At 37.1% G+C, this 23916-nt stretch overlaps 1 protein-coding gene and 1 non-coding gene across 3 annotated transcripts in view; one reads left to right on the top strand and one right to left on the bottom strand.

The window, feature by feature from the left end:
* The window catches only part of PIWIL2 (piwi like RNA-mediated gene silencing 2), a 68908-nt gene that overhangs the window by 7494 nt on the left and 37498 nt on the right, over window positions 1-23916 (top strand). For both annotated transcript variants that reach the window (XM_074338244.1, XM_019714439.2), the window contains exons 8-12: window positions 273-353; window positions 706-819; window positions 21712-21900; window positions 22492-22576; window positions 23261-23350. In XM_074338244.1, coding sequence (XP_074194345.1) covers window positions 273-353; window positions 706-819; window positions 21712-21900; window positions 22492-22576; window positions 23261-23350 — 559 coding nt within the window. The remainder of the gene's footprint in view (window positions 1-272; window positions 354-705; window positions 820-21711; window positions 21901-22491; window positions 22577-23260; window positions 23351-23916) is intronic.
* LOC141572986 (small nucleolar RNA U13) lies at window positions 8501-8604 on the bottom strand. The gene has a single exon (XR_012498574.1). It is a non-coding gene; the product is annotated as a small nucleolar RNA U13 (small nucleolar RNA).

Raw genomic sequence — 23916 nt, 5'->3', positions numbered from 1 at the left:
ATAAATCAAGCCTGGAAAATAAGCTTTTGATTTTTGATTACCTAGTAAGTAGGAAAAGCTACAGTAAGTTGCATGTACCCCAAGATAAATGCTGTGGTAAATTTTCTTTTTCTTTTGGCAACAGTGTTCTCATGATAAAAGCTATATTGTACAAAGAGCACTGATGTTTGTGACCCTTTCGGCTTCCAAAGGAAATTTAGCTAGGAGTAATGGAACTGATTTATTTTTTTTTGTCTTCGACTAGAAAATCCATTCTTGCTCTTTTTTTTCAGGGTAATGAAACTTATAGATATGAAGCTTGTGGGGAGAAACTTCTATGACCCAACAAATGCTATGGTACTGCAGCAACACAGGTCAGTTGTGTTTTCCTCTTCCTCACTTTAGAATATTCTGGGCAGAAATTTTTCATTGCAATCACCATATTTAGGACAAAAATCTCAGCAGTATTTTATGATAGTGAATGCAATTTATCAGTTAAATTTCTTCCATAGTTTAATATTTTAATAAGTTCACAATGATGTTAATTTAATTGAATTTGTTTCCTGGCACTTTCTCATTATTGCTAGGGAGGGGCAGCATGTGCTCAAAGTGTGGTTTCAGATGGGAGTTAACACTTAAGAGGGAGTTAACACTTAAGTTAACAGTTAAGAGGCAATGTCTGTAGTTCTTTCAGAACCCTAAAGTAAAGCCCAGCTATCTCTTCAGATTGCAGATCTGGCCAGGCTATGCAGTCAGCATCCGGAGGACAGATGGTGGTCTCTTCCTGCTAGCTGATGTCTCCCATAAGGTCATTCGAAATGATTCTGTGCTGGACGTCATGTGAGTGAATGGTGGGGTCTGCCTTTAACAAGCTAACAGTTTTCTGAAAAGCTCAGTAATAGCTGATAATAAATACAGATTAACTATTGTTCTGTTTGGTTTTTAAATTGTAGTACAAATGAAGAGTGCTAAACGGTTGTACTCCATTCCATAAGTTCTGCCAAGGCAGGAGTCTGCGTATAGAGACCTGCTGTGCTTTACTGAGGAGGAATTGTATTTAAGTTTCTGGTTAAGAAGACTTAGTTTAATGTACACAGACCCTGAGTTTGTGTTAAATGTGTTACCATAACAAATATTTACTGTAGTAAGGATAGATGTGTATAATTTGTAATGGCTACATGAAATGCATCTGATTAATTTTTTAGGCTATATACTTAGAAGTGGACTTACTTAATGAAAGGGCTGAAGATTTTAAAGACTTTAAATATTTAATATAATAAGATACTTAAATATTATCGACAAATTATCCTCTGGAAGTTTATTCAGTTTATTTTCCCATGAGCTATGTACAACTACTGGGTGTTATTAGGTTTATAAATCTTTGCTTGTCTGATAAATTCATTAATTCCTTCAAGTATATTTGAACTCCAGCTGTGTACCAGAGTCTTGGGACATATCAGTTAACAAAACAAAGAAAGATCCGTTTCCTCATGGAGTTTACATTGTAGTCAAGTGAGACAAACAATAAATAAAAAGCATGATAAGTAAATTGTATCGTGTACTAGAAATGGTGAGAGCTGTGAAAGAAAGCACACGTACAACACAGGGTGGGAGAGATGAGGAATACGGGGGGTGGCAGGGTGGGAGTGGAGAGCTGTCATTTTAAGTAGAATGGTCAAGCTCATTTGAGTCAACACTTAAGAGGTGAGAGTTAGCCAGGTGAACATGTGAGTGAAAGGAGTTCTTGGCAGAGGGACAGCCAGGGTAAAGGCCTTAAGACTGAAGTATGCCTGGCTCATTCAAGGAGAGGCAGGGAAGCCAGGGTGGCTAGAACAGAACGAGGTCAGAATGGTAGAAGGATGGAGCAGATGAAGGGCCTGAGCGTAGGAGGTTTTGTAAGGCTGCTGTCAGGATTTTAGCTTTTACTCTGAGTGAAATGGAGGCTTTGTAGCTGAGGATTGCCATGGTGTGACTTGAATGTGAGAGGATCTCTCCAGTTGCTGCTAAGAGAATAGACTAGTAGGATGGAGTGGAAGTGGGGAGACCCACCAGGAGGCTACTGTACTTCAGTGGGGGGATGAGGAGGGCAGCAGTGGAGGTGCTGAGAAGTGGTCGGTCAGCCTCTGGATATATTTTGAAAGTAGTGCTCAGTCGGTTTCCTGATTGGATGGGGGTGTGAGAAAGAGAGAGGTTAGCTCAGGGGATGGCTCAGACTTTTTTGCGTTAATTTGTAATGATTTATTCTATCTCTCGTTGATTGTGGGAGGCCGTGTCTCTTTTTCTCCCATGGTACATTCAGCCCTAGTTTATTTTTAGCAGGTATTAAGTGTTTAAGAATACCAAATAAAAATAGATGTCTTCAAATTCACTAATTCTTTCTTTATGGTTTCTGCCTTCACTTTTTTGCTTAGAAAGTTCTACTTGTTTTATATTTTCCAATGTTTTAAACCTTTTGGACATTATCTTGATGTGATGTTGGGGTCATCATGATTGTCTTGGTACTATTAGACAATTTATTGGAAAATACTTTTCTTTAGATTTAAATGATTCTAAAATACTTGGGTTTATTTCTGAATATTTCATTTTGATCCACTGGTTAAAAGCAATGTGATACTGTTTTAATTATTGTAATTTTATTAGGTTTTAATATTTGTCAACGAATTCTGTTTTTAGTATTTTCAATTTTCATAGTGAATACCACCCACTTTTTTGCGGGATCCATTGAGTAATTTAGTGAAAAAAAGAAAAATCAGTTGGCATTTTGATTGGCATTGACTGAGGAGAATATTCAGTGAGTCTTTCTATTCACAAATATAGCATGTCTTTCCATTTATTGAAATTTCTCATTAAATTTTTATTTAGGTAAAAGTTTTAGTCGTATTTTATTGACTACGCAAAAGCTATGTATAGGTGAACCTAGGTATAAGTAGTATATACTATGATTATTTTTGTTTTCTGCTCAGTTGTATGTCTTGGATATAAAAATTATCTTTTCATTTTCTAGGTACATAGTCGTATATGTACTTACCACTGATTCTTCAAATTCTCCTCACTGTCCATTCCAGTGCTAGGTATTTTGTTAATTTCTCCCTCCCTTCCTCTCCCCCCCAAAATTACATTTCTTGCGTTGTCTAAATCAAATTAGATATAGCTTTGAGCACCCGTTCTCTAAAATAGTAAGTCCCGTGTCAGGCGTAACCCCATTGTGTCACACACACGGGCCTTGAGGTGTTTGTGATCCTGGGTGTTAGTCCAGCTGCAGTGGCCGAGCACGCAGGCCTGGAGAGCATGCCCGTGCTGTCAGTTGTGGGGCTCTGCGTGTCTTAGTCCTTCCTCCCTTGTACCCTCGCACTGTTACAGACTTGGGGTGCTGCTACCTCTCTTCGCCTGTGCCCTTTATATTCTGAACCACTGGAAACCACAAAAGAGCAGTTATTTTCCTGGAGGTCAGAAATGCTTGGTCTTTAGAAATGTAGCGGCTTTTATCCTTATCTGAAATGGCCCAGGAATAGTTCATATATTTCTCAAAAGATAGTGAGCCAACTAAGGTTTGCCAGATAAGGTTAAATTTCATATGTTGCTATTAAGTTCTCAGTAATTCATTTAATAACCCATTCCCCCAAAGTTCAGTATCTTGTTTGAAATCTCTTTTTTTTTTTAAATTAAATTTATTGGGGTGACAATTGTTAGTCAAATTACATAGATTTCAGGTGTACAATTCTGTATTACATCATCTATAAATCCCATTGTGTGTTCATCACCCAGAATCAGTTCTCCTTCCATCACCATATATTCGATCCCCCTTACCCTCATCACCCACCCTCCACCCCCCGCCCCCCTTACCCTCTGGCAACCACTAAACTATTGTCTGTGTCTATGAGTTTCTGTTTCTCATTTGTTTGTCTTGTTCTTTTGTTGTTTTTGGTTTATATGCCACATATCAGTGAAATCACATGGTTCTCTGTTTTTTCTGTCTGACTTGTTTCGCTCAGCATTACTCTCTCAAGATCCATCCATGTTGTCACAAATGTTCCTATATCATCTTTTCTTACTGCCGAATAGTATTCCATTGTGTATATATACCACAACTTCTTTATCCATTCATCTATCGAAGGACATTTTGGTTGTTTCCATGTCTTGGCCACCGTAAACAAAGCTGCAATGAACATTGGAGCACACGTGTCTTTCTCTCTAAATGTTTTCAGATTATTTGGGTAGATACCCAGGAGAGGGATTGCTGGGTATTATGGCAATTCAATTCATAATTTTTTGAGGAACCTCCACACTGCCTTCCATAATGGCTGCACCAGTCTGCATTCCCACCAACAGTGTATGAGGGTTCCTTTTTCTCCACAGCCTGTCCAACATTTGTTACTATTTGTCTTGTTGATGATAGCCATTCTGACTGGGGTGAGGTGATATCTCATTGTGGTTTTGATTTGCATTTCTCTGATGATTAGTGATGTTGAGCATTTTTTCATATGTCTATTTGCCATTTGTATGTCCTCTTTGGAGAAATGGGTTGTTTGTTTTTTTGTTGTTGAGTTAAAGTATGAATCGCTTCAGTTTATACTGGGTGTTCTCCAGGCTGGCTGATAACAGTTCTCTTGGGATTCCTCTTCATTGTAGTGAGAACTTCCTTTCCTGCTTAGGGCAAATCTGTAGCACAGATCTCTGCTTCTTTCTTGGTTTACTCTCTTGTTTTGGTGTAGAGTGTACCTTCCAGTATTTTCCTGAGGAAGGCTACATTGCAGGAAATATTTTTGAGATCTCTTTATTTTACCTTCATTTGATTGGGCATAAAATTCTAGGTTGGAAATAATTTTGCCTTAGAAATTTAAAAGCATTGTCTCAGTATCCATTTTAAAAAAATATTCTTTATTCACATTCACATATTCTTTCACAATGAGACTATTTCCTTGTTTAATTCTTTGGGTTTTGTTATAGTAATGCTCTATTTGAGTACACCTTATTTCTGGATTTTCCCACTTCTTCATCCTGTGGGTGAGTAAACAACCATTTCCTATACCATCATTCCATCTTTTTAACCTTATTTATACCTTTTGGACAAGCCCAAAACTTGATTTTGATATTGCTTCATCCCTTCTTTTTTTGTCCATATTTCCCCCCCCCCAATGTCATCTAGTTGTTAAATGCTGTATAGGTAATAGTAATTTTAAAAATTACTGTTTATGGTTTAGTAATATATTTTAATACTGTTAAGGCAAATCCTTCCTCCTTGTTTTTTTTTTTTTTTTTATTGGGGAACAGTGTGTTTCTCCAGGGCCCATCAGTTCCAAGTCATTGTTTCAATCTAGTTGTGGAGGGCGCAGCTCAGCTCCAAGTCCAGTAGCTGTTTTCAATCTTTAGTTGTAGGGGGTGCAGCCCACCATCCCATGTGGGAATTGAATCGGCCACTTTGTTGTTGAGAGCCCGCGCTCTAATCAACTGAGCCATCCGGCCACCCCTCTGGCAGCTCAGTGGCAGCTCATTGTCTTCAATCTTTAGTTGTGGAGGGTGCAGCTCTTTGGCCCATGTGGGAATCGAACTGGCAACCCTGTTCTTCAGAGCTCGCGTTCTAACCAACTGAGCCATCCAGCCACTCCTGCAGGAGCTTTTTAATTTGATACAGTCCCACTTGTTTATTTTTGCCTTCTGGTGTCTATGGATGTCACTTCTGAGTTGAGATTAAAGAAAAAAATTATAGCTATGTCAGGAGTTCTCTCTTACTGTCTCTTGGGTCACTCCCCCTGGGGGAAGCCAGCTGCCATGTTGTGGAGCAGCCCATTGAATGAGGTTAGAACCAGGTTACCCTTCAGTCGAGCTTTGAGATATCTGCAGCCCTGGCTGACACCTTGCTAGTAGCCTAGTGAGAGACCCTGAACCAGAGGCACCCAACTAAGCCACACTCGAATTCCTGACCCACAGTAACTGTGGGATAATAAATATGAGGTGTGATCAACAAATACAGTGAATGTTTAAATTTAAAAAATTTATTACAGTAATAGATACATTGCCATTAATCCCCGTCAAAGTACTCTCCCTCCCTTGCAATACACTTATTCCATCATTCTTACCGCTTTCTGAAGCAGTTCTGGAAGTTGTCTTTCGTGAGTGTCGTTAGTTGTGCTGTCATGGCTGCCTCGAAGTCCTGAATCATTTTGAGTTTGGGGAAGAGCCAGAAGTCTCACGGTGCCAGATCCGGTGAATAAGGTGAATGAGGACACACTGTACTGTTTTTATTTGACAGAAATTGCTGTATGAGAAGTGATGTGTGACATGGAACCTTTCCATTGTGATAAAAAACTACAGTGAATGCTGTTGCTGAATACCATCAAACGGAAAGGCAGGGACAGTATGGGAAGTGGCGCATCGAACCTTAGTAACAGTGTGTGACAAGTTTCCGTGTGTTCAGTGCAGTCAGGTGTGAGCTACGGTTGAGAGATGGTGTGTTTTAAAGTGTGTCGTAAATCATCCTCCATCATGAGAATGCTCCGTGTCACTCATGGCTTCTGGTATATGGCAATTTCTGTCAAAAACATTACAGTGTGTCCTCATCCACCTTATTCACTGGATCTGGCAGCGTGTGACTTCTGGCTCTTCCCCAAAGTCAAAATGATTCAGGACATCGAAGCAGCCACGACAGCACAACTAGAGACACTCATGAAAGAGGACTTTCATATTTTGAGGGGGGTTAATGGCAATGGGTCTTTAACTGTAATACATTTTTTTAAATTTAAATATTCACTGTATTGTTTGATGATACCTCGTACGCATGGTGATTCTTTTTTACAGCTTTATTGAGATACAGTTCACACCCTGTACACTTCATCCATCTTAAGTGTGGCTTAATATACAGGTATTCTCAGAGTTGTACATTTATCACTACCGTCAATTTTAGAACGTTTTCATCATCTCATAAAGAAACTCTGCACCCCTTAGATATCACTTCCCAATTTCCTCATCCTTCCCCACTCCTAGGCAATCACTAATATACTTTCATTATCTATAGATTGGCCTATTCTAAACTTTTCATATAAATAGAATAATGTAATATATGTATAAATTTTTCACTTGGCATGTTTTCAGGGTTCATCCATGGTTGCAACAATTATCAGTACTCCATTTTTTTTAATGCCTAAACGATATTCCACTGAATGGTTATATCTTATTTTGTTTATTCATCAGTTAATAAATGTTTGGGTTGTTTTTTGCTATTGTGAATAATTTTAATTACTGTGAACATTTATGTACAAGTTTTTGTGTGGACACATTTCATTTCTCTTGAGTATATACCTAGGAGTGGAATTGCTGGATCATATTGTAGCTTTATGTTTAGCCATTTGAGAAACTGCCATCCTGCTTTACAAAGAGGCTGTACCATTTCACATTCCCACCAGCAGTGTGTGAGGTTTCTGATTTGTCCACATCTTCACCAACACTTGTTATTATCTGTGTTTATGATTCTAGCTATCTTAAGTGGGTGGGAAGTAGTGTGATTTTTATTTGCATTTCCCTAATAATAGTTAATGATGTTGAAAATATTTTTATGTGCTTATTGGCCATTTGTATATCTTTAAGAAATTTCTATTTAGATCCTTTGTCTGCTTTTAAAATTGGGTCATTTGTCTTTTTATTATTGACTTGCATTTCAAGGTACAGGTCTCTTATCAGATATATGATTTGGAAATTTTCTCTCTGTGTGTTTTCTTTACTTTCTCAATGGTGTCCTTTGCAACACAAAAGTTTTTAATTGTGATGAAGTTATTTTATCTGTTTTTTTCTTTCATTGCTTATACTCTTGTAAAAATCCTTTGCAAATTCTTATGTCATAAAGGTTTACCCCCATGTTTTTTTGTAAGAGTTTTATAGTTTTAGCTCCTACATTTAGGTTTTTGATCCATTTTGAATTAATTTTTGTGTGTTATTTGAGGGAACAGTGCAACTTCATTCTTTTGCATGTGGACATCCTTGTCCTGTTATCTTAGCACCTTTATTGAAAAGAGTGTTCCTTCCCCATTGAGTGATCTTGGCACCCTTGTTGAAAATCAGTTGATCATCGACACATGGGTTTATTTCAGGACCCTCAGTTCTGTTTTGTTGATCTATGAGACTATCCTTAAGCCAGTGCTACACTGTCTTGTTACTGTTGTTTTGTATCTGAGTTTGAAGTTGAAAAATACGACTTTTCCAACGTTGTTTTCTTTTTCAAGATTGCTTTGGCAAGTCTAGATCCCTTGCAACTCCATATGAATTTTAGAATCAGCTTGTCAGTTTCTACCAAGAAGCCAGTTGGGATTCTGAGAAACTGTGTGGAATCTGTAGGTTAATTTGAAGAGTATTGCTATCTTAACAATATTGTCTTAAGATCTGTGAACACAGATTTTTTTCTATTGTTTAGATCTTTAATTTCTTTCAACAATGTTTTATAGATTTCAGAGTATGAGTTTTACATTTATTCCTAAATGTTTTATTCTTTTTGATGCTTTTGTGAATGGAATTTTTTTTTTTTTTTTTTTTACATCAGACGGGTAATGTGCCGTTGTCGTAACAAGGTTTGTGGGAGGCACACCTCACACAAAAGCATGAACACCCAGTCATCACACTTATGAACTACAAAAGAATCTGTGAATGGAATTTTTTTACACTTGATTTTTGGATTGTTCGTTGGAAATATATAGAAATACAATTGATTTTTGTGTATTGATCTTGTATCCTGAAACCCCTGGGAACTCATTTATTAGTTCTAATAGTTTTTTTTCCATGGATTTCTTGGGATTTTCTTTATAGAAGATCATATCATCTGCAAATAGAGATACTTTTACTTGTTCCTTTCCAATCTAGATGTCTTTTATTTCTCTTTCTTGTGAACTGTCCTGCTAGGACCTCAAGTAAAATGCTGAAAAGGATGTCCTTTCCTTATCTTAGGGGGAGAGTATCCAGTCTTGCACCATTAAGTTCGATATTAGCTGTGGAGTTTTTGGAGAGGCTCTCGATTAGGTTGAGAAAGTTCCATTCTATTCTTAGTTTCTTGAGTGTTTTTGTCATGAAGGATATTGGGTTTTGTCGATTGCTTTTTCTGCATCTTTTGAGGTGATCATTTAAAAAAAAACCAACTATCTGATTTATAAATTGATTTTTGGATGTTAAATCAACCTTGCATTCCTGGTATAAATCCTATGTGCTCATGTCGTGTAATTCTTTTTATATGTTGCTGGATTTGGGTTGCTTGTATTTTGTTGAGAATTTTAATGTCTGTGTACAATAAGAGATACTCGTCCGTACTTTTCTTGTGATGCCTCTATCAGGTTTTGATATCTGCATAATTCTGACCTTATAGAAAGGGTTGAAAAGTATTTCCTCCTTCTATTTTTCAGAAGAATTTATGAAGGATTGGTATTCATTTTTTCTTGGAATGCTTGGTAGAAATTCAACATTGAAGCCATGTGGGCTTGGTTTTTTCTTGTGTGTAGTTTTAAAATGACTAATTCTAGCCCTGTACTTGTTAGAGGTTTATTCAGATTTTCTGTTTCTTCTGGGTCAGTTTTGGGAGTTTATGTCTTTTCCTGGAATTTGTCCACTTCATTTAGGTTATATAATTGGAATACTATTGTTCAAAGCGTTGCCTTATAACCTGTTTATTTCTGTAAGCCCAGTAGTGATATCCCATCTCTCATTCTTTGTTTTAGTAATCCAAGTCTCATTTTTTTCATAGGTGGTCTAATTAAAAATTTGTTGACCTTTTCAAAAAGCCAATGTTTGGTTTTATTGATTTTCTCTATTTTTCTGTCCTTTGTTTAATTAACTTCATTCTTATATTTATTATTTCCTTCTTTTTGCTTTAGGTTTGGTTTGTTCTTTTTTTCCCCAATGTCTTAAGGTGGAAGGTTAGGTGATTTATTGGAATGTTAGGTGATTTATTTCAGATATTTTAAAAAAAATTTTAATATAGGCATTTATAGCTATAAATTTCCCTGTAAATATTGCTTTAGCTGTATCCCATGTGTTTTGGTATGTTGTGTCTTTGTTTTCATCTAACCCTAAGTATTTTCTAATTTCCCTTGTGATTTTTTTTGTTTGATTCATTATTCTTTAGGAGAGTGTGTTGTTTAATTTACACATATTTGTGAGTTTCCCCAATATCTCTCTGTTACTGATTTCTAATATTATTCTGTTGTGGTCAGAAGATTTACTTTGTATTATTTCTATCACTTTATATTTATTGAGTTTTATGACTTAGCATATGCTCTATACTGGACAATGCTCCATGTGCACTTTGGGCATTGTAATTAATTTTTTTCCCCATTTACCAAGGAAAGTGTAAGAGTTAAGATTATAGTATGCCTTTATATCAGAAGCAGAAATTCTTCCAGGGAGAGGTTGAGACTTTGATATAGGCAAACCCATGACAAACAAAAAAGAGAAGCACTAAGGTCGTCTAAGTATGTGTGTTTGTGAACCATATCTCAGGTTCCAACCACAAATAGGAAGGGGTCATAAGATCAGCGACCCAACTATCATTGACCCTGGAATTTGGACTAAGTAAACAGAGTGACTTCTTTCACAAATTGACAAGGAGTGCCTCCATGTTGTTTGGCCAATTGCTTTTTTACAAATTAGTCTCTGGTCTAATGGACCTCCAACCATGATCTCTCAGGAGTGGGTTGGCTTGGTTTTGAGACTTAATCTGGCTTATGCCTACATCCATTTCCTATCGAACACTCTCTTGTGCATGTAACAGAGACAAGGAAATCCAGGACAAAACCAAACACATAAAAGAAGACTTTAGGCATATAGACACATAATCATTACAGCAAAATAAGCAAATGGAGAAGAGTCAGGTTGATGGCAGAAATATTTGCAAATGGTATTACCTTTAAAACAAAAAGCTTAAAGACCTGGGTCTAATTTTATATCCAATAATATAGTTCCAAACAGAAGAGGTCAATATTAAACCGGTAGCTAGAGCCTAATGAAACTAGTCAGACCGATGGATGTTGGGATTGACTCCCTTGGCAGCATATGTGAAGGACAAATGGAGTTCAGCACAAGAGGCCCAATGAGTGCATCTGTTGGCCTGAGACTCTGAGAATGTTGCTTAGGAAGAGTTTTCACACTTACCTTTGTGGGACCTCCAGAACAGTGAAAAGATGATGAGACCTCTATTCTGCCTCATAGAAAGAGAAAGCTGATGTACTGCTTGCTTACTACAGTGATAGACTGCTGGTCTTTTAGAGAGTATTTGAGAAGTGTGTAGTTGAGGACTGCAGACTTGCAGAGGGGTAAGTAGCCCACCATCATCTGTAGAAGCATGGTTGCTGTTCAGGAGAGACTGTTGTTGATTGATTAGCACTCAGTGGAATGCTTATTACATTAAGTCATTCCCTGATTGGCTGATTTACAGAAATAAGGGGATGACACTGGTTGGTTGGCTTGCAAAAAGTATGTTTGCTGAGGTGAGTTGGTGTAGATTGATTAAACAGGTTTAAAATTGGTTCTTATGGCTACTTGTTACTGTGACTACAGAACAATCCATCTTTTCCAAGTTTGTGGGGATTTTTTTTTATTCCCAGCAGTTGGTGAATGTTTATGTTTCAATCCAGTTTTATTGCTTAATTTATTACATATTAATCTTCAGTTCATAAATAATTTATTTTTTTAATGGTTAGCAAGTTATCCTATCCATTTTTTAATGACCCTTTTTTCCCACTAATTTGAAATACCACCAGTAATTGCTGTACACTTAATGCTAATCTGTATTTCACGCTAGTTCTGGATATTTTATTGTTCTGTTAATTTCTTTTTCTTTTTTTTTTCAGATTGGTTAAGGCACACCTGGCATACAATACATCGTACACATTTAAGATAGATAATTTGATGAGTTTTGACATATTTATATACCTGTGATATATCTCAGTGAAGAAAATGAACATATACATTGGCCCCTTAAAATTTACTCAATGTCTCTTTGAAACATCTGTTCTTCTTCTGCCCCCCACAGGCAGCAAAAACTGATCCGCTTTCTGTCATTAGAGATTAGTTTGCATTTTCTAGAATTTTATATAAATGGAATTATAGTATATACTCACTTTTTGTTTTTCAGTCTTGCTGCTGTCAGTCAACGTGATTATTTTGAAACCATATAGTTGTTGTATTATCAAAACTTTGTTCTTTTTTTATTGCTGACTAGTGTTTCATTGCTTGACTATACCACAGGGTTTTTTGTTTGTTTGTTTTTTTATGTTTCACCTGTTATTTCCAAGCAATTCCCACTTGTTGGCTATTACATATAAAGCTGTTGTAAATATTAGTGTACTAATTAGTGGACACATAGTTTCATTTCGCTTGGTTAGTAAATACCTGAGAGTGGAAATAGCCAGCACGTCATATGGTAGGTGTATGTTTACCTTTACAAGGAACCGTTTCCAAAGTGGCTGTACCATTTTACATTCCCACCAGCAATGTATGAGAATTCAGTTTGCTCCACCTTCTTGCCAACACTTGGTATAGTCAGTCTTTAATTTCAGAAATTCTGATCAGTATATACTGGCATCCTGTTCTGGTTTTTAATTGGTATTTTCCTAATGACTAATAATGTTGAACATCTTTTCCTGTGCTTAGTTGCCATCCATTTATCTACTTTGGTGAAGTGTCTGTTCAAATCTTTTAGCTATTTTTTAGTTAGGTTGTTACTTTTTCACTTTGTTGTGCAAGAATTCTTTTAAAAATATAAATCCTTTATCAGATACATGATTTGCAAATGTTTTCTCCCGGTCTGTAGCTTGTCTTTTCATTTTTATTAATGGTGTCTTTTAAGGAGCAAACATTTTCATTTTGATGAAGTCTAATTTATCAGGTTTTTTTTTTCATGGGTTGTGTTTTGGTGTCATATCTAAAAAATTACTGCCTAACTCAAGGTCACAAAGATTTTCTATGTTTTATTTTAGGAGGTCTATAGTTTAAGCTCTTACATTTAGGTTTTTGATTCTAAATGTAAGATTTGAGTTAACTTTCGTGGGTAATATGAAGAAATGGTCTAAGTTCATTTTGTTGCATGTGAATATGCAGTTATCACAACACTATTTCTTAAAAAGGCTATCCTTTCTTACTGATTTACCTTGACACTTTTGTCAAATATGTGGGTTCGTTCGTTGTTATATAATTTGAAGCCATAAATTTCCCTCTGACCACTGTGATAGCTATAGCCCCTAATTTTTTTTTACTGGTTTTTATTTCCTTTAAATTCTAGATATTTTCTTCTCTTGTGCTTTCTTCTTTGGATTAATTTAGAATGTGCTGATTAATTTCCAAATATTTGGAGATTTCCTGATTTTTAATTTTGGTTTCTAGTCTTTTTCTAATGTGGTTAGAGAACATATTTTGTATTATTTCAGGTCTTTTGATTTTATTGAAACTTGTTTTACAGCATAGCACAGAGTCTGTCCTGGAGGAAGTTTATGTGCACTTGAGAGAGATGTGATTTCTGCTGGTGTTTGTTGGAGTGTTTTTCTATACGTCAGCTAGGTTCAGTTGGTTTAATAATTTTGTTCAAATCTTCTATAACCTTCCTAATTTTCTACTTGTTCTGTCAATTACTAAGAGAAATACTGAAAATCTAAGTATAATTGTCAAATTATTGATATCTTTCAATTCTGTCAGTTTTTCCTTCAGATACATACACATATTTACATTTATAATTGATAATCTTCCTGATCTATTAACCCTTTTGTCATTATGAAATGTGCCTTTTTGTCTCTAGTAATATTCTTGGCTTAAAGTCTATTTTGTCTGACAGTAATGTGGCCGATCCATCTTTTATATATATCCCATGTCTTTTCCCCTTAATTCCTTATTTATTGCCTTCTTCTGTGTTAAATATTTTTTAATATACCATTTCTGTTTCTCAGTTGAGTGTGTGTATGTGTGTGTTCATTCATGTGTTCGTTCTAAGGAGTTCAGTAAGCATCCTTCACATACCATAATGTACTTCAGGTTATACATACTTAATTCCAGTAAAATACAGAAATTTTGCTCCAGCATAGCTCTTTCCTCCTTTATGCTGATATGATTATGGATATAGATAAAGATTTTTCTCTATGTTATAAACCCAACAGTACAGTGTTTTAATTATAGCTTTAAACAATCTTATGATTTTTAAAGAAATGAAAGGAAGGATAATACATATATAGTCTTTTATATTTATTCATATATACGTCATTTCCAGTATTCTTCCTTCCTGTGGATCCAAGTTTCCATTTAGAATCATTTTCTTTAGCCTGAAGGATTTTATTTAGTATTTCTTACAGAGCAGGTCTTCCAGCAACAAATTCTCACAGTTTTTGTTTATCTGGGAATAACTTTTTGTCACCTTCATTTGTTTTAACAACTTTAATGAGATATAATCATCTACCATACAATTCACTCATTTAAACTATATCATCAATAGCTTTTAATATATTCAGTGTTATGCATCCATCACCACAATTATAGAGCATTTCCAATACCCCAAAAAGAAACCCTACACCCCCTCAGCCATTACCCCTACTCCCTACTCTACCCTTCACCAAACTCCTGTCCCCAGTTCTAGAGTACCACTAACCTTCTATCTCTCCAGCTTTACCTGTTCTGGACATTTCATATAAAGGAAATCATATAATATGTTCTCTTTTGTGTTTGGCTTCTTCATTCTCATTTTTGAAGGATAGTTTCATTGGATATAGATTTTTTGCTTGACAGTTTTTTGTTTGTTTGTTTTTGCACTTTTAGCATGTCATTGTGCTGCCTTCTGACTTTTATTTTGTCTGTTGAGAGTAGGTTGTTAACCATATTGCTTATCCTGTACATGGTGAGTCATTTTTCTCTCACTGCTATCAAGATTTTTTTTTGGCTTTGGATTTTGGCAGTTTGTCCATGGTGTCTCAGTGTGGTTCTCATTATGTTTATCATACTTGGTATTCATTGAGGTTCTTGTATCTATAGGTTAATGTTTTTCATTAAGTTTGGGAAGTTTTAGACCACTGTTTCTTTTAATAATCTTTTTCTTTATTCTCCTGTCCTCCTTCTGGGACTCATTACATGTATGTTGTGACTTTTGATACTGTCTCATGGGATTTTGAGACTTCATTTGTCTTTAGTCTTTTCCCTCTTTCCTTTGGATTTGGAGACCCTCTATTGATTTATCTTTATGTCTGTGATTATTTATTCTGCCATTTCAAATCTCCTGGTAAGCTCATCTTATCAGTTTCTCATTTTGGATTTTATACTTTCCACTTCTATACTTACTATTTGTTTTGCTTTTTAATTTCCATTATTTTATTGAGATTCTCTGTTTGTTGACTCATTGTCATCATATTATCCTTTTTTTATATTTTTATTGGGGAACTGTGTGTTTTCTCAGGACCCATCAGCTCCCAATTCCAGACGTTGTTTTCAATCTGTTGTGGAGGCACAGCTCACTGGCCCATGTGGGAATCGAATCAGCGACCTTGGTGTTAGGAGCACGGCGCTCTAACCAACTGAGCCAACCGGCCGTCCATATTATCCTTTAGTTAGTTGAAGTTATTTATAATTGCTGCTTTGAATTCTTTGTGTGCAAAGTCCAACATCTGAGCCTTTCAGAATAAGTTTCTGTTGACTGCTTTTTTTCATGATTGTTGGTCAGACTTTCCTGTTTCTTTGCATATCTAATAGTTTGTAATTGAAAACTAAACATTTCAGGTAATATATTGTAGCAAGTCTGGATTCTATTTATTTCTCTTAATTTTTTAAAATTCTGATTTGTCCATTCTTAAACTGTGGACCCTATATCCTCTGGTGTGCAGCTGCTGATTTTTCTGCTCAATTTTTCTATTCTTTTCACATTTTAGCTTAGCTTCCTTGGGACCACATCTGTGCATAGCTTAGTGGTTCAGGCATTGATTTGGGTAGAGGATTGTACCTCATGGATCGGGCCCATAAGTCTTCCAGGCCTCTGCTGATGCCTCTGTATATGCGCTGAAGAACTCATTCAAAGTTACAGGTAGTTCTCACGTGTGTCTTGGCTTTCTCCTGAGTAAGTTTCCCAGTCAGCTAAGCATGTGTGGGAAACTTATCATAAGCCCTTCCATGGCTTTCTGTTTTTCAGATTCTACCTGTTAAATTTCCAGCCAGTCTGCTGCTTGCCCCGATCTGGACTACAACCTTGGGCTAGCAAAACTTTGGTTTTCCCCATTGCCATTTGTAACTGGTTTTCCATGCATTCCCATTCCTGTGCACAGATTGTATTTTCCCACTCTGGCAGGTAAAGCTAATGGTATGAGATGGGGACCACCCCAGGCAAGAAGGTCACAAACTCCTGCTATTCTTGTCAGAAGCTTTAGTAGTTGTTAAAAAATTAACACTTCTCAAGGTATTGTCTACCTTTGGTCGATTTCCAGTTACCAAAAATTGTTGTTTTGACAATTTTGTCCAGTTTTATGCTTGATTTTTGTAGAGGGGAATTGCTGATATCTCTGTACTGCTGTAAGAGAAATCCTTTTTTTGTTTAATTTAAATTTTTGTAGAGATATATTTAGCCATAAAATTCACCATTTTCAGTGCGTAATTCACTGGTTTTTAGTATATACACAATTGATTGTATGTTAAAAATGGTGAAGGCTGGGGGGCAGCTGGTTGGCTCGGTTAGAACACAGTCCTCATAACACCAAGGTCACTGGTTCAATCCCCACATGGGCCACTATGAGCTGTGCTCTCCACAACTAAATTGAAACAACTACTTGACTTGGAGCTGATGGGTCCTGGAAAAACACACTTAAAAATACATAAAAGTTTAAAAAAAAATGGTGAAGGCTAAATAAGGCCACTATCTAATACTGGAACATTTTCATCACCCTCCAAAGGAAACTCCTTACTCATGACTCATATATGTATGTATGTATGTATGTATGTATGTATGTATGTATATATTTGTTTGTTTTTTAAGATTTTATTGGGGAAGGGGAACAGGACTTTATTGGGGAACAGTGTGTACTTCTAGGCATTTTTTCCAAGTCAAGTTGTTGTCCTTTCAGTCTTAGTTGTGGAGTGCGCAGCTCAGCTCCAGGTCCAGTTGCTGTTGCTAGTTGCAGGGGCGCAGCCCACCATCCCTTGTGGGAGTCGAACCGGCAACCTTGTGGTTGAGAGGACGCATTCCAACCAACTGAGCCATCTGGGAGCTCAGCGGCAGCTCAGCTCAAGGTGCTGTGTTCAATCTTAGTTGCAGGGGGCACAGCCCACCATCCCTTGCGGGAGTCGAACCGGCAACCTTGTGGTTGAGAGCCCACTGGCCCATGCGGGAATCGAACCGTCAGCCTTCGGAGTTAGGAGCATGGAGCTCTAACCGCCTGAGCCACCGGGCCGGCCCCCTTTTTATATTTGAAATATAATTTTTTTCAGAACTTTCAGATTGAGGTCCTTTTTCATTAATTTGCTGTTATTTGAGTTCTTTTAGTTGGTTCCAACTCTTCAGCCTTTTTATTTGTTTATTTCTTTGATTATCTCTCTTCTGTAAATTATATATGTCTTTTATCTCTTGAACTTGTCCTCTGCATGTGACTGTCTTTTATTTTATTATATTCATTCCTTTCTTATTTCCTCAGAGTACTAAAACAATTTCTTAAACCCACTTTTTAATTTATAAATTTGATTTCCACGCTGAGATTTTCTGCCTCCATTATTTTTGCTAGTATTTCTAAAAGTTGGCAGTCATGCTTTATTTTTCCTTCAAGCAATTTCTATTGCTCTCAAATTGTCTTTTCATAGATTCAATAATCTTTTGAATATCATTGAAAATAAGAGTTACAGTTAAAATATTTTCTATTTTGTATATACCAACTTTTTCTTTTCTAGAATTAGAAAACCTAGTGTTGAATTTCTTTATTTTTCCCTCTCTTGTCAGAGTGTACTTATATTTTTAAATTTTTATATATTTTTTTACTTTTAAGAGAATTTAGTTAGGTGAAAAATTTAAAACATTTGGAAAAGTAGGGAGAGTGGTATAATAAACCCTCCTCATTTTATAGATTCAACTCATAAACAATCTTGTTGTGTTTTTTTTAATTAAAGTTTATTCGGGTGATAATTGTTAGTGGAAGTTACATAGATTTCAGGTGTACAATTCTGTAATACATCATCTATATATATATCACATTGTGAACAGTCTTGTTTTATGTAGTCTACCATTTTCCCTGACCAAACTGAATTATTTTGAAACAAATCCCACATGTCTTCTTTCTTTCATCAATATTTCAGTATATATCTCCTAAATCAACTTTCATTTTAAAACATAACCATAATGTCATTATTATACCCACATTTTTAACTCCTTATGATCATTATTACATTGGTATGTCTATAGGTTCTTCCAAATTCTCTTCATAAATCAAAACCAAAGCTGGCAGATTTCAGTTTTTTGGGATCTACAATGACTTGTTTGAAGATAGTCCTTTGTGCTAAGAACTTTATGTTTTTATAACGTGGAAGACTATCCAAATAATGTTAAGTTAAAAAGCAAGTTGCAAAACAATGTATGTGGTATGATTACACATAGTTTTTGGAAATTATTAGTCACAAATTTAAGGAAAGTTGAAGGGAAGTGGGTCTCTATCAGAAAGGTATTACAGGGGGTGGCCGGTTAGCTCAGTTGGTTAGAGTGTGGTGCTAATAACCCAGGGTTGCTGGTTCAATCCCCGTATGGGCCACTGTGACCTGCACCTTCCTTTAAAAAAAATGGGGGGAGTATTACAAACCATGTTCAATTTCTGAGGGTTTTTTAAAAAAGATTTTTATTAAAACATAGCTAAATACAATATTATGTTAGTTTCAGGTGTACTTCATAGTAATTCAACAGTACCCACCTACCCACCTGGCACTGTGCATTGTTATTACCACATTATTGATTATATTCTATATGCTAGAGAAGTGATCACCATGATAAGTCCAGCCATCTGACACTGTACCACGCTGTCACAATATTATTGACTATATTTCCTATGTTGTATATTACATCCCCAAGACTTATTTGTTTTATACCTGGAACTTTTAACCTCTTATTTTTCTTTAACTCCCCCCCCCATTTTTAAATTTTTCAATTAGAGTTCACATTCAGTATTATTTTATATTAGTTTCAAGTGTACAGGTTAGACATTTATATGATTTAGGAAGTGGTCCCCCTGGCTAGTACCCACCTGGCGCTATACATAGTTATTACCATGTTATTGATTATATTCCCTGTGCTTTACATCCCCATGACTGTTCTGTAACAACCAATATGTACATAATCCCTTCCCCTTTTTTACCCACCTCAACCCCCTTCCTGTCTGGCAACCATCAAAATGTTCTCTGTGTCTTGTGAGTCTGTTTCTGTTTTGTTTGTTTATTTTGTTGTTTAGATTCTGCATATGAGTGAAATCATATGATGTTTGTCTTTCGCTGTCGGACTTACTACACTCAGTACAGTACTCTCCAGGTCCATCCACGTTGTCACAGATGACAAGATTCATTCTTTTTTTATGGCTGAGTAATATTCCAGTGTATGTATGTGCCACCTCTTCTTTATCCATTCATCCATTCAAAGACTATTGTAAATAATGCTGCAATGAACATGTGGATGAGCATGTTCTCTCGAAGTAGTATTGTAGGTTTCAGCAGATAAATACTCAGAAAAGGGATTATTAGGTCCTTCTTTGTCTCTTGATATAGTCTTTGTTTTAAAGTCTATTCTGTCTGGTATAAGTATTGTTACCCCAGCTTTTTTCGGTTGTTCCATTTTCATGAAATATATTTTTCCCATCCTTTTACTTTCAGTCTGTGTGTCTTTTGATCTGAAGTGAGTCTCTTGTAGGCAGCATATGTAGGGTCTTGTTTTCTTATCCATTCATCCCCCCTATCTTTTGATTGAAGCATTTAATCCATTTACATTGAAAGTAATTATTGATAGGTTTGTAGTTATTACCATATTATTATTCATATTTTTAGGGTTTTTTTTCCTTAAAGAAGTCCCTCTAAGATTCCTTGGTGATGAACTCTTTTAGCTTTCTCTTATCTGTGAAGCTCTGTCTGTCCTTTGATTCTACCCAGCTTTGCTGGGTAGAGTTGTCTTGGTTGTATGTCCTCGCTTTTCATCACTTTGAATATTTCTTGCCAGTCCTTTTTGGCCTGCAAAGTTTCTGTTGAGAAATCAGCTGATAGTCTATGGGAGCTCCCTTGTAGGTAACTTTGTTGAGTCCTCCCTCTTCCCAGCATGTAGATGCAGGCGGCCACCATATCTGAGCCTCCATCAAGCTGGCTAACTCTGTTCGTTCACCACTCCCTGGTGATTCGAGACCCCACCCCATACAACTTTCAGGTACACCCAAGCCAATTCCAGTGGCTTTTTCATAGAAACCACCTGCAACTTCCTTTGATTTTATAATTATTTCAAAGTAAGAAATATTAAAAAAGATAATTTTTAATTAACGTGAAACTAAATATATTTCTCTCCTTTATCAGCCTGATCTGGTAATGTATGTTGTAAATCTCTAAGAAGGGTTTATAACATGTAGAGTGAACTCAACTTTCTTGATTATGGAACCTTCTTCCCCCCCTCTCAAGGGACCATTGTTCCTGAGAAATACACCCTGGTGACACTGGCTCACAGAAAAAAGTCCAAACTCTGATCCTTGACTTATAAGGGAATTCATATCTGGCCCCTGCCTGTCTGCAGCCTGTGCTTACCATCTTCTGTTCTTCTTTCATCTATTTGCCTCCCCCTTATAAATCCAGTTCCTGGATTGTTCCCTGCACACTTCTCATTGCCTCTGATAGAGTTACTCATGTCCCCCTGCCTCAGCTTTTCTGCCTGGCAGATTGTTCCTTCAGGTATCAGCTGCCTCTAAATTTTCTTTGACTCCCTGAGCACATTCAGACGTGCTTTTTGTGAGTTTTGTGTTGTCCTGTTCATGGCACCATTAGGTTGCCACAAGGGTATATTTATATGTAATGAGTCTTTTCATCTCTGCACCTTTGGCATCTTCACCAGGGCTGCCATCTGATAGGTACTGTAGTTTCTTTTTTCAGCCAGAAAGGGCAAGTATAGTTTAAAGAATGTTTTATTGTCCTTCTGTGGACTATATCCTAATAATGATGATGCAAAACAGTAATTATTTTGGTGACTAAAGTTCCTTATTTTAAGGAATACAGTGAATTTTATTAATTTGTATTTGCTATTTTCAATTTGATTTATCCTTTCTTTCTTTCTTTCTTTCTTTCTTTCTTTCTTTCTTTCTTTCTTTCTTTCTTTCTTTCCTTCCTTCCTTCCTTCCTTCCTTTCCTTCTTTCCTTTCTTCTTTCCTTTCTTCTTTCCTTTCTTCTTTCCTTTCTTCTTTCCTTTCTTCTTTCCTTTCTTCTTTCCTTTCTTTCTTTCCTTTCTTTCTTTCCTTTCTTTCTTTCTTTCTTTCTTTCTTTCTTTCTTTCTTTCTTTCTTTCTTTCTTTCTTTCTTTCCTTCCTTCCTTCCTTCCTTCCTTCCTTCCTTCCTTCCTTCCTTCCTTCCTTCTTTCTTTCTTTGGTATTATTAAAAAGAAAAGAGATGAGAGTCCCATCTCTTAAAAGAGACATCTGGAGCCTTTGGTGCTTTATAGCTGTGCTTATCCCCCTGAAGTATGTACTTGTATCACCGATCCCTTTCATCTTGCTCATTGTATACAGATGTGGTCCACAAGTCTTGTCTCTTTCCCAAGGCATGCCGTGTATCAGCAGCACAAAGAACACTTCCAGGATGAGTGCATGAAGGTTCTGGTTGGCAATATCGTCATAACCCGATACAACAACCGTACTTACCGTATTGATGATGTGGATTGGAATAAGACTCCAAAAGACAGCTTCACGATGTCTGACGGGACGGAGATCACATTCTTGGAATACTACAGGTAGAGAAAAGAGACTGGGCTTGCACCTACGGGCGTGGGGGTAGGTTGTAGTCTACAATTCTCCCGCAGGATATTGAGTTCCATAGTGGTGTACAGTGGGACACTTTTTAAATAATTGGATTGGTAATGTGCCTAAGATTGAATGAGCATTTTTATGGGCTTGAACCTGAATATGCCACCCTTACAGTTTTGTTTCTTTCAGTACTTTTGGCAGTTACTTTATAATCTCAGGGCTTTTGAATTGTATTTCCTTTGCTGATTTGGTTAGAAGTCTGGTTGGAGAGATTAAATGCAAGTCATTCATTATTTAACTATCATTTTTCCTTTCTAGATGCCTAAGCCCTTTAGCCTGATGCAGTTTAAACAGATCCTTTCCTGGACTTTTAGCCTATTTCTCCTCTATTTAATTACAAAGTAATTTGAGCATACGTTTTCCAGTTATAAATATGCTATGATGCGTTTCCGATGGACCCTTGACAAAGGGACAACGCAGACTTGTGCCTCAGTTTTGGTTAAGAGACTCAGACTGTGTGGCTGTTGAGAGGAGTGATGCTGCTGCTGACATGTTTTCCTGCCTCTGCCCTGCTGTAGCAAAAACTATGGGATAACAGTTAAGGAGGAAGACCAGCCACTGCTGATCCACAGACCCAGTGAGAGACAGAATAACCAGGGGACGGTGAGTGGCGATGTCCGTCAGCCGCTCTGGGGCCTTCTTTACAGCCCTGGGAGCCGAGGAGCAGTGACCGCAGTGGGGTTGGGGAAAGCTGTGCAGTTTTGTCTGGGCCATCTAGTCAGAGGTGCCGCCTCATACTGTAGGATTTGCTTTTGAAGTCCCCGTAATGAGCTAAATATGCACACGAGCCAGTTAGGTTAAGGAATCCAGAGAATGTGCTGCTAAAGAAGATTAAAACACTGGATCCATTAGGGAAGTTTTAGACATTTCAGGAGGTGCTAGGAGTAAGGGTAAAGTGCCTTGACACCTGACTATTCTGTCTTAAGTGTAAAGCCTGGAGATTGAGAGGCTAAGATGAGATGGAGGCACCAGCTTGATAGGTTGTATTGTCTTAGCTTGTCTGGAGGCCCAAGAGGAACAGAATGTTTTTTTTTTTCTAGTTCTTTCTGGCCTTTTGACAGTTTCAGTATTTTTTTTCCTTTACCTAATCCAACAGCTGTAAGTATTGTGACTGAAGGGTCAGGGTAAAATACCTGTAGTGTTTCACTGCCTCCCTCTCTGGGGTTTTATATCCTAGTTTGCCAGTGATGGCCCTACAGGGCCAGCCCTAGGCATGGCACGTCTTGTACAGGTCTGGGCAATACGATCCTCTTTTATTGCCTTACTTTCTCCGTTCTCACTTCAAAGCTGCTAAAAGGTGAAATCCTGCTGCTGCCTGAGCTTTCCTTCATGACTGGGATCCCTGAGAAGATGAAGAAAGACTTCAGAGCCATGAAGGTGAGAAATGCCTGCTCTGAGCGGGAGACCTTTTCAGTAGCAGATTGAGCTAGAACCATGTCAGGCGTGCATCTTTACCCAGGCAGGTCTGTTCTTCCAAGCTCCAGTTTTCCTTTTGTAAAACCTGGTCCATGTCCCTTCCCACACACTGAAAGAGCCGATCAGAACTTCCTTTTGAAGGGTATTAGAACAGCAGAGTGACTGGATTATAAAGTACAAGGAAACAATGCTGTCTTCACCCTCGCCAATCAAATGGATGACTATAAACTGGCCATTTGATCATAAATGAGATTCTCTGAGAGCACTGAAGTTTTTAAACATTTTTATAAGTCTTCAGTTTATTTGAAGGGGTGGAGAAGATAATGTAACAAAAAGTCAACAAGTCAGAGCATGATGAGATAAAGGATAGTTTATCGTGTGGGACTTAGGATGTCCTGGAAGTGCTAGGCTCAGTTCCTGTAGGAAAAAGCTGAGAAGCATCAGATGAGTCCAGACCCTGAGCACTTCACCTCCGCACCCAGTGGCTCCTGGGGCTTTCCACGGTTGGAGATACTCTGTTCTCCACT

This window comes from Rhinolophus sinicus, linkage group LG07 (assembly GCF_036562045.2).
Source record: "Rhinolophus sinicus isolate RSC01 linkage group LG07, ASM3656204v1, whole genome shotgun sequence".
In the NCBI taxonomy this organism is placed as follows: Eukaryota; Metazoa; Chordata; class Mammalia; order Chiroptera; family Rhinolophidae; genus Rhinolophus; species Rhinolophus sinicus.
This window is presented reverse-complemented; position numbering and strand designations above follow the sequence as displayed.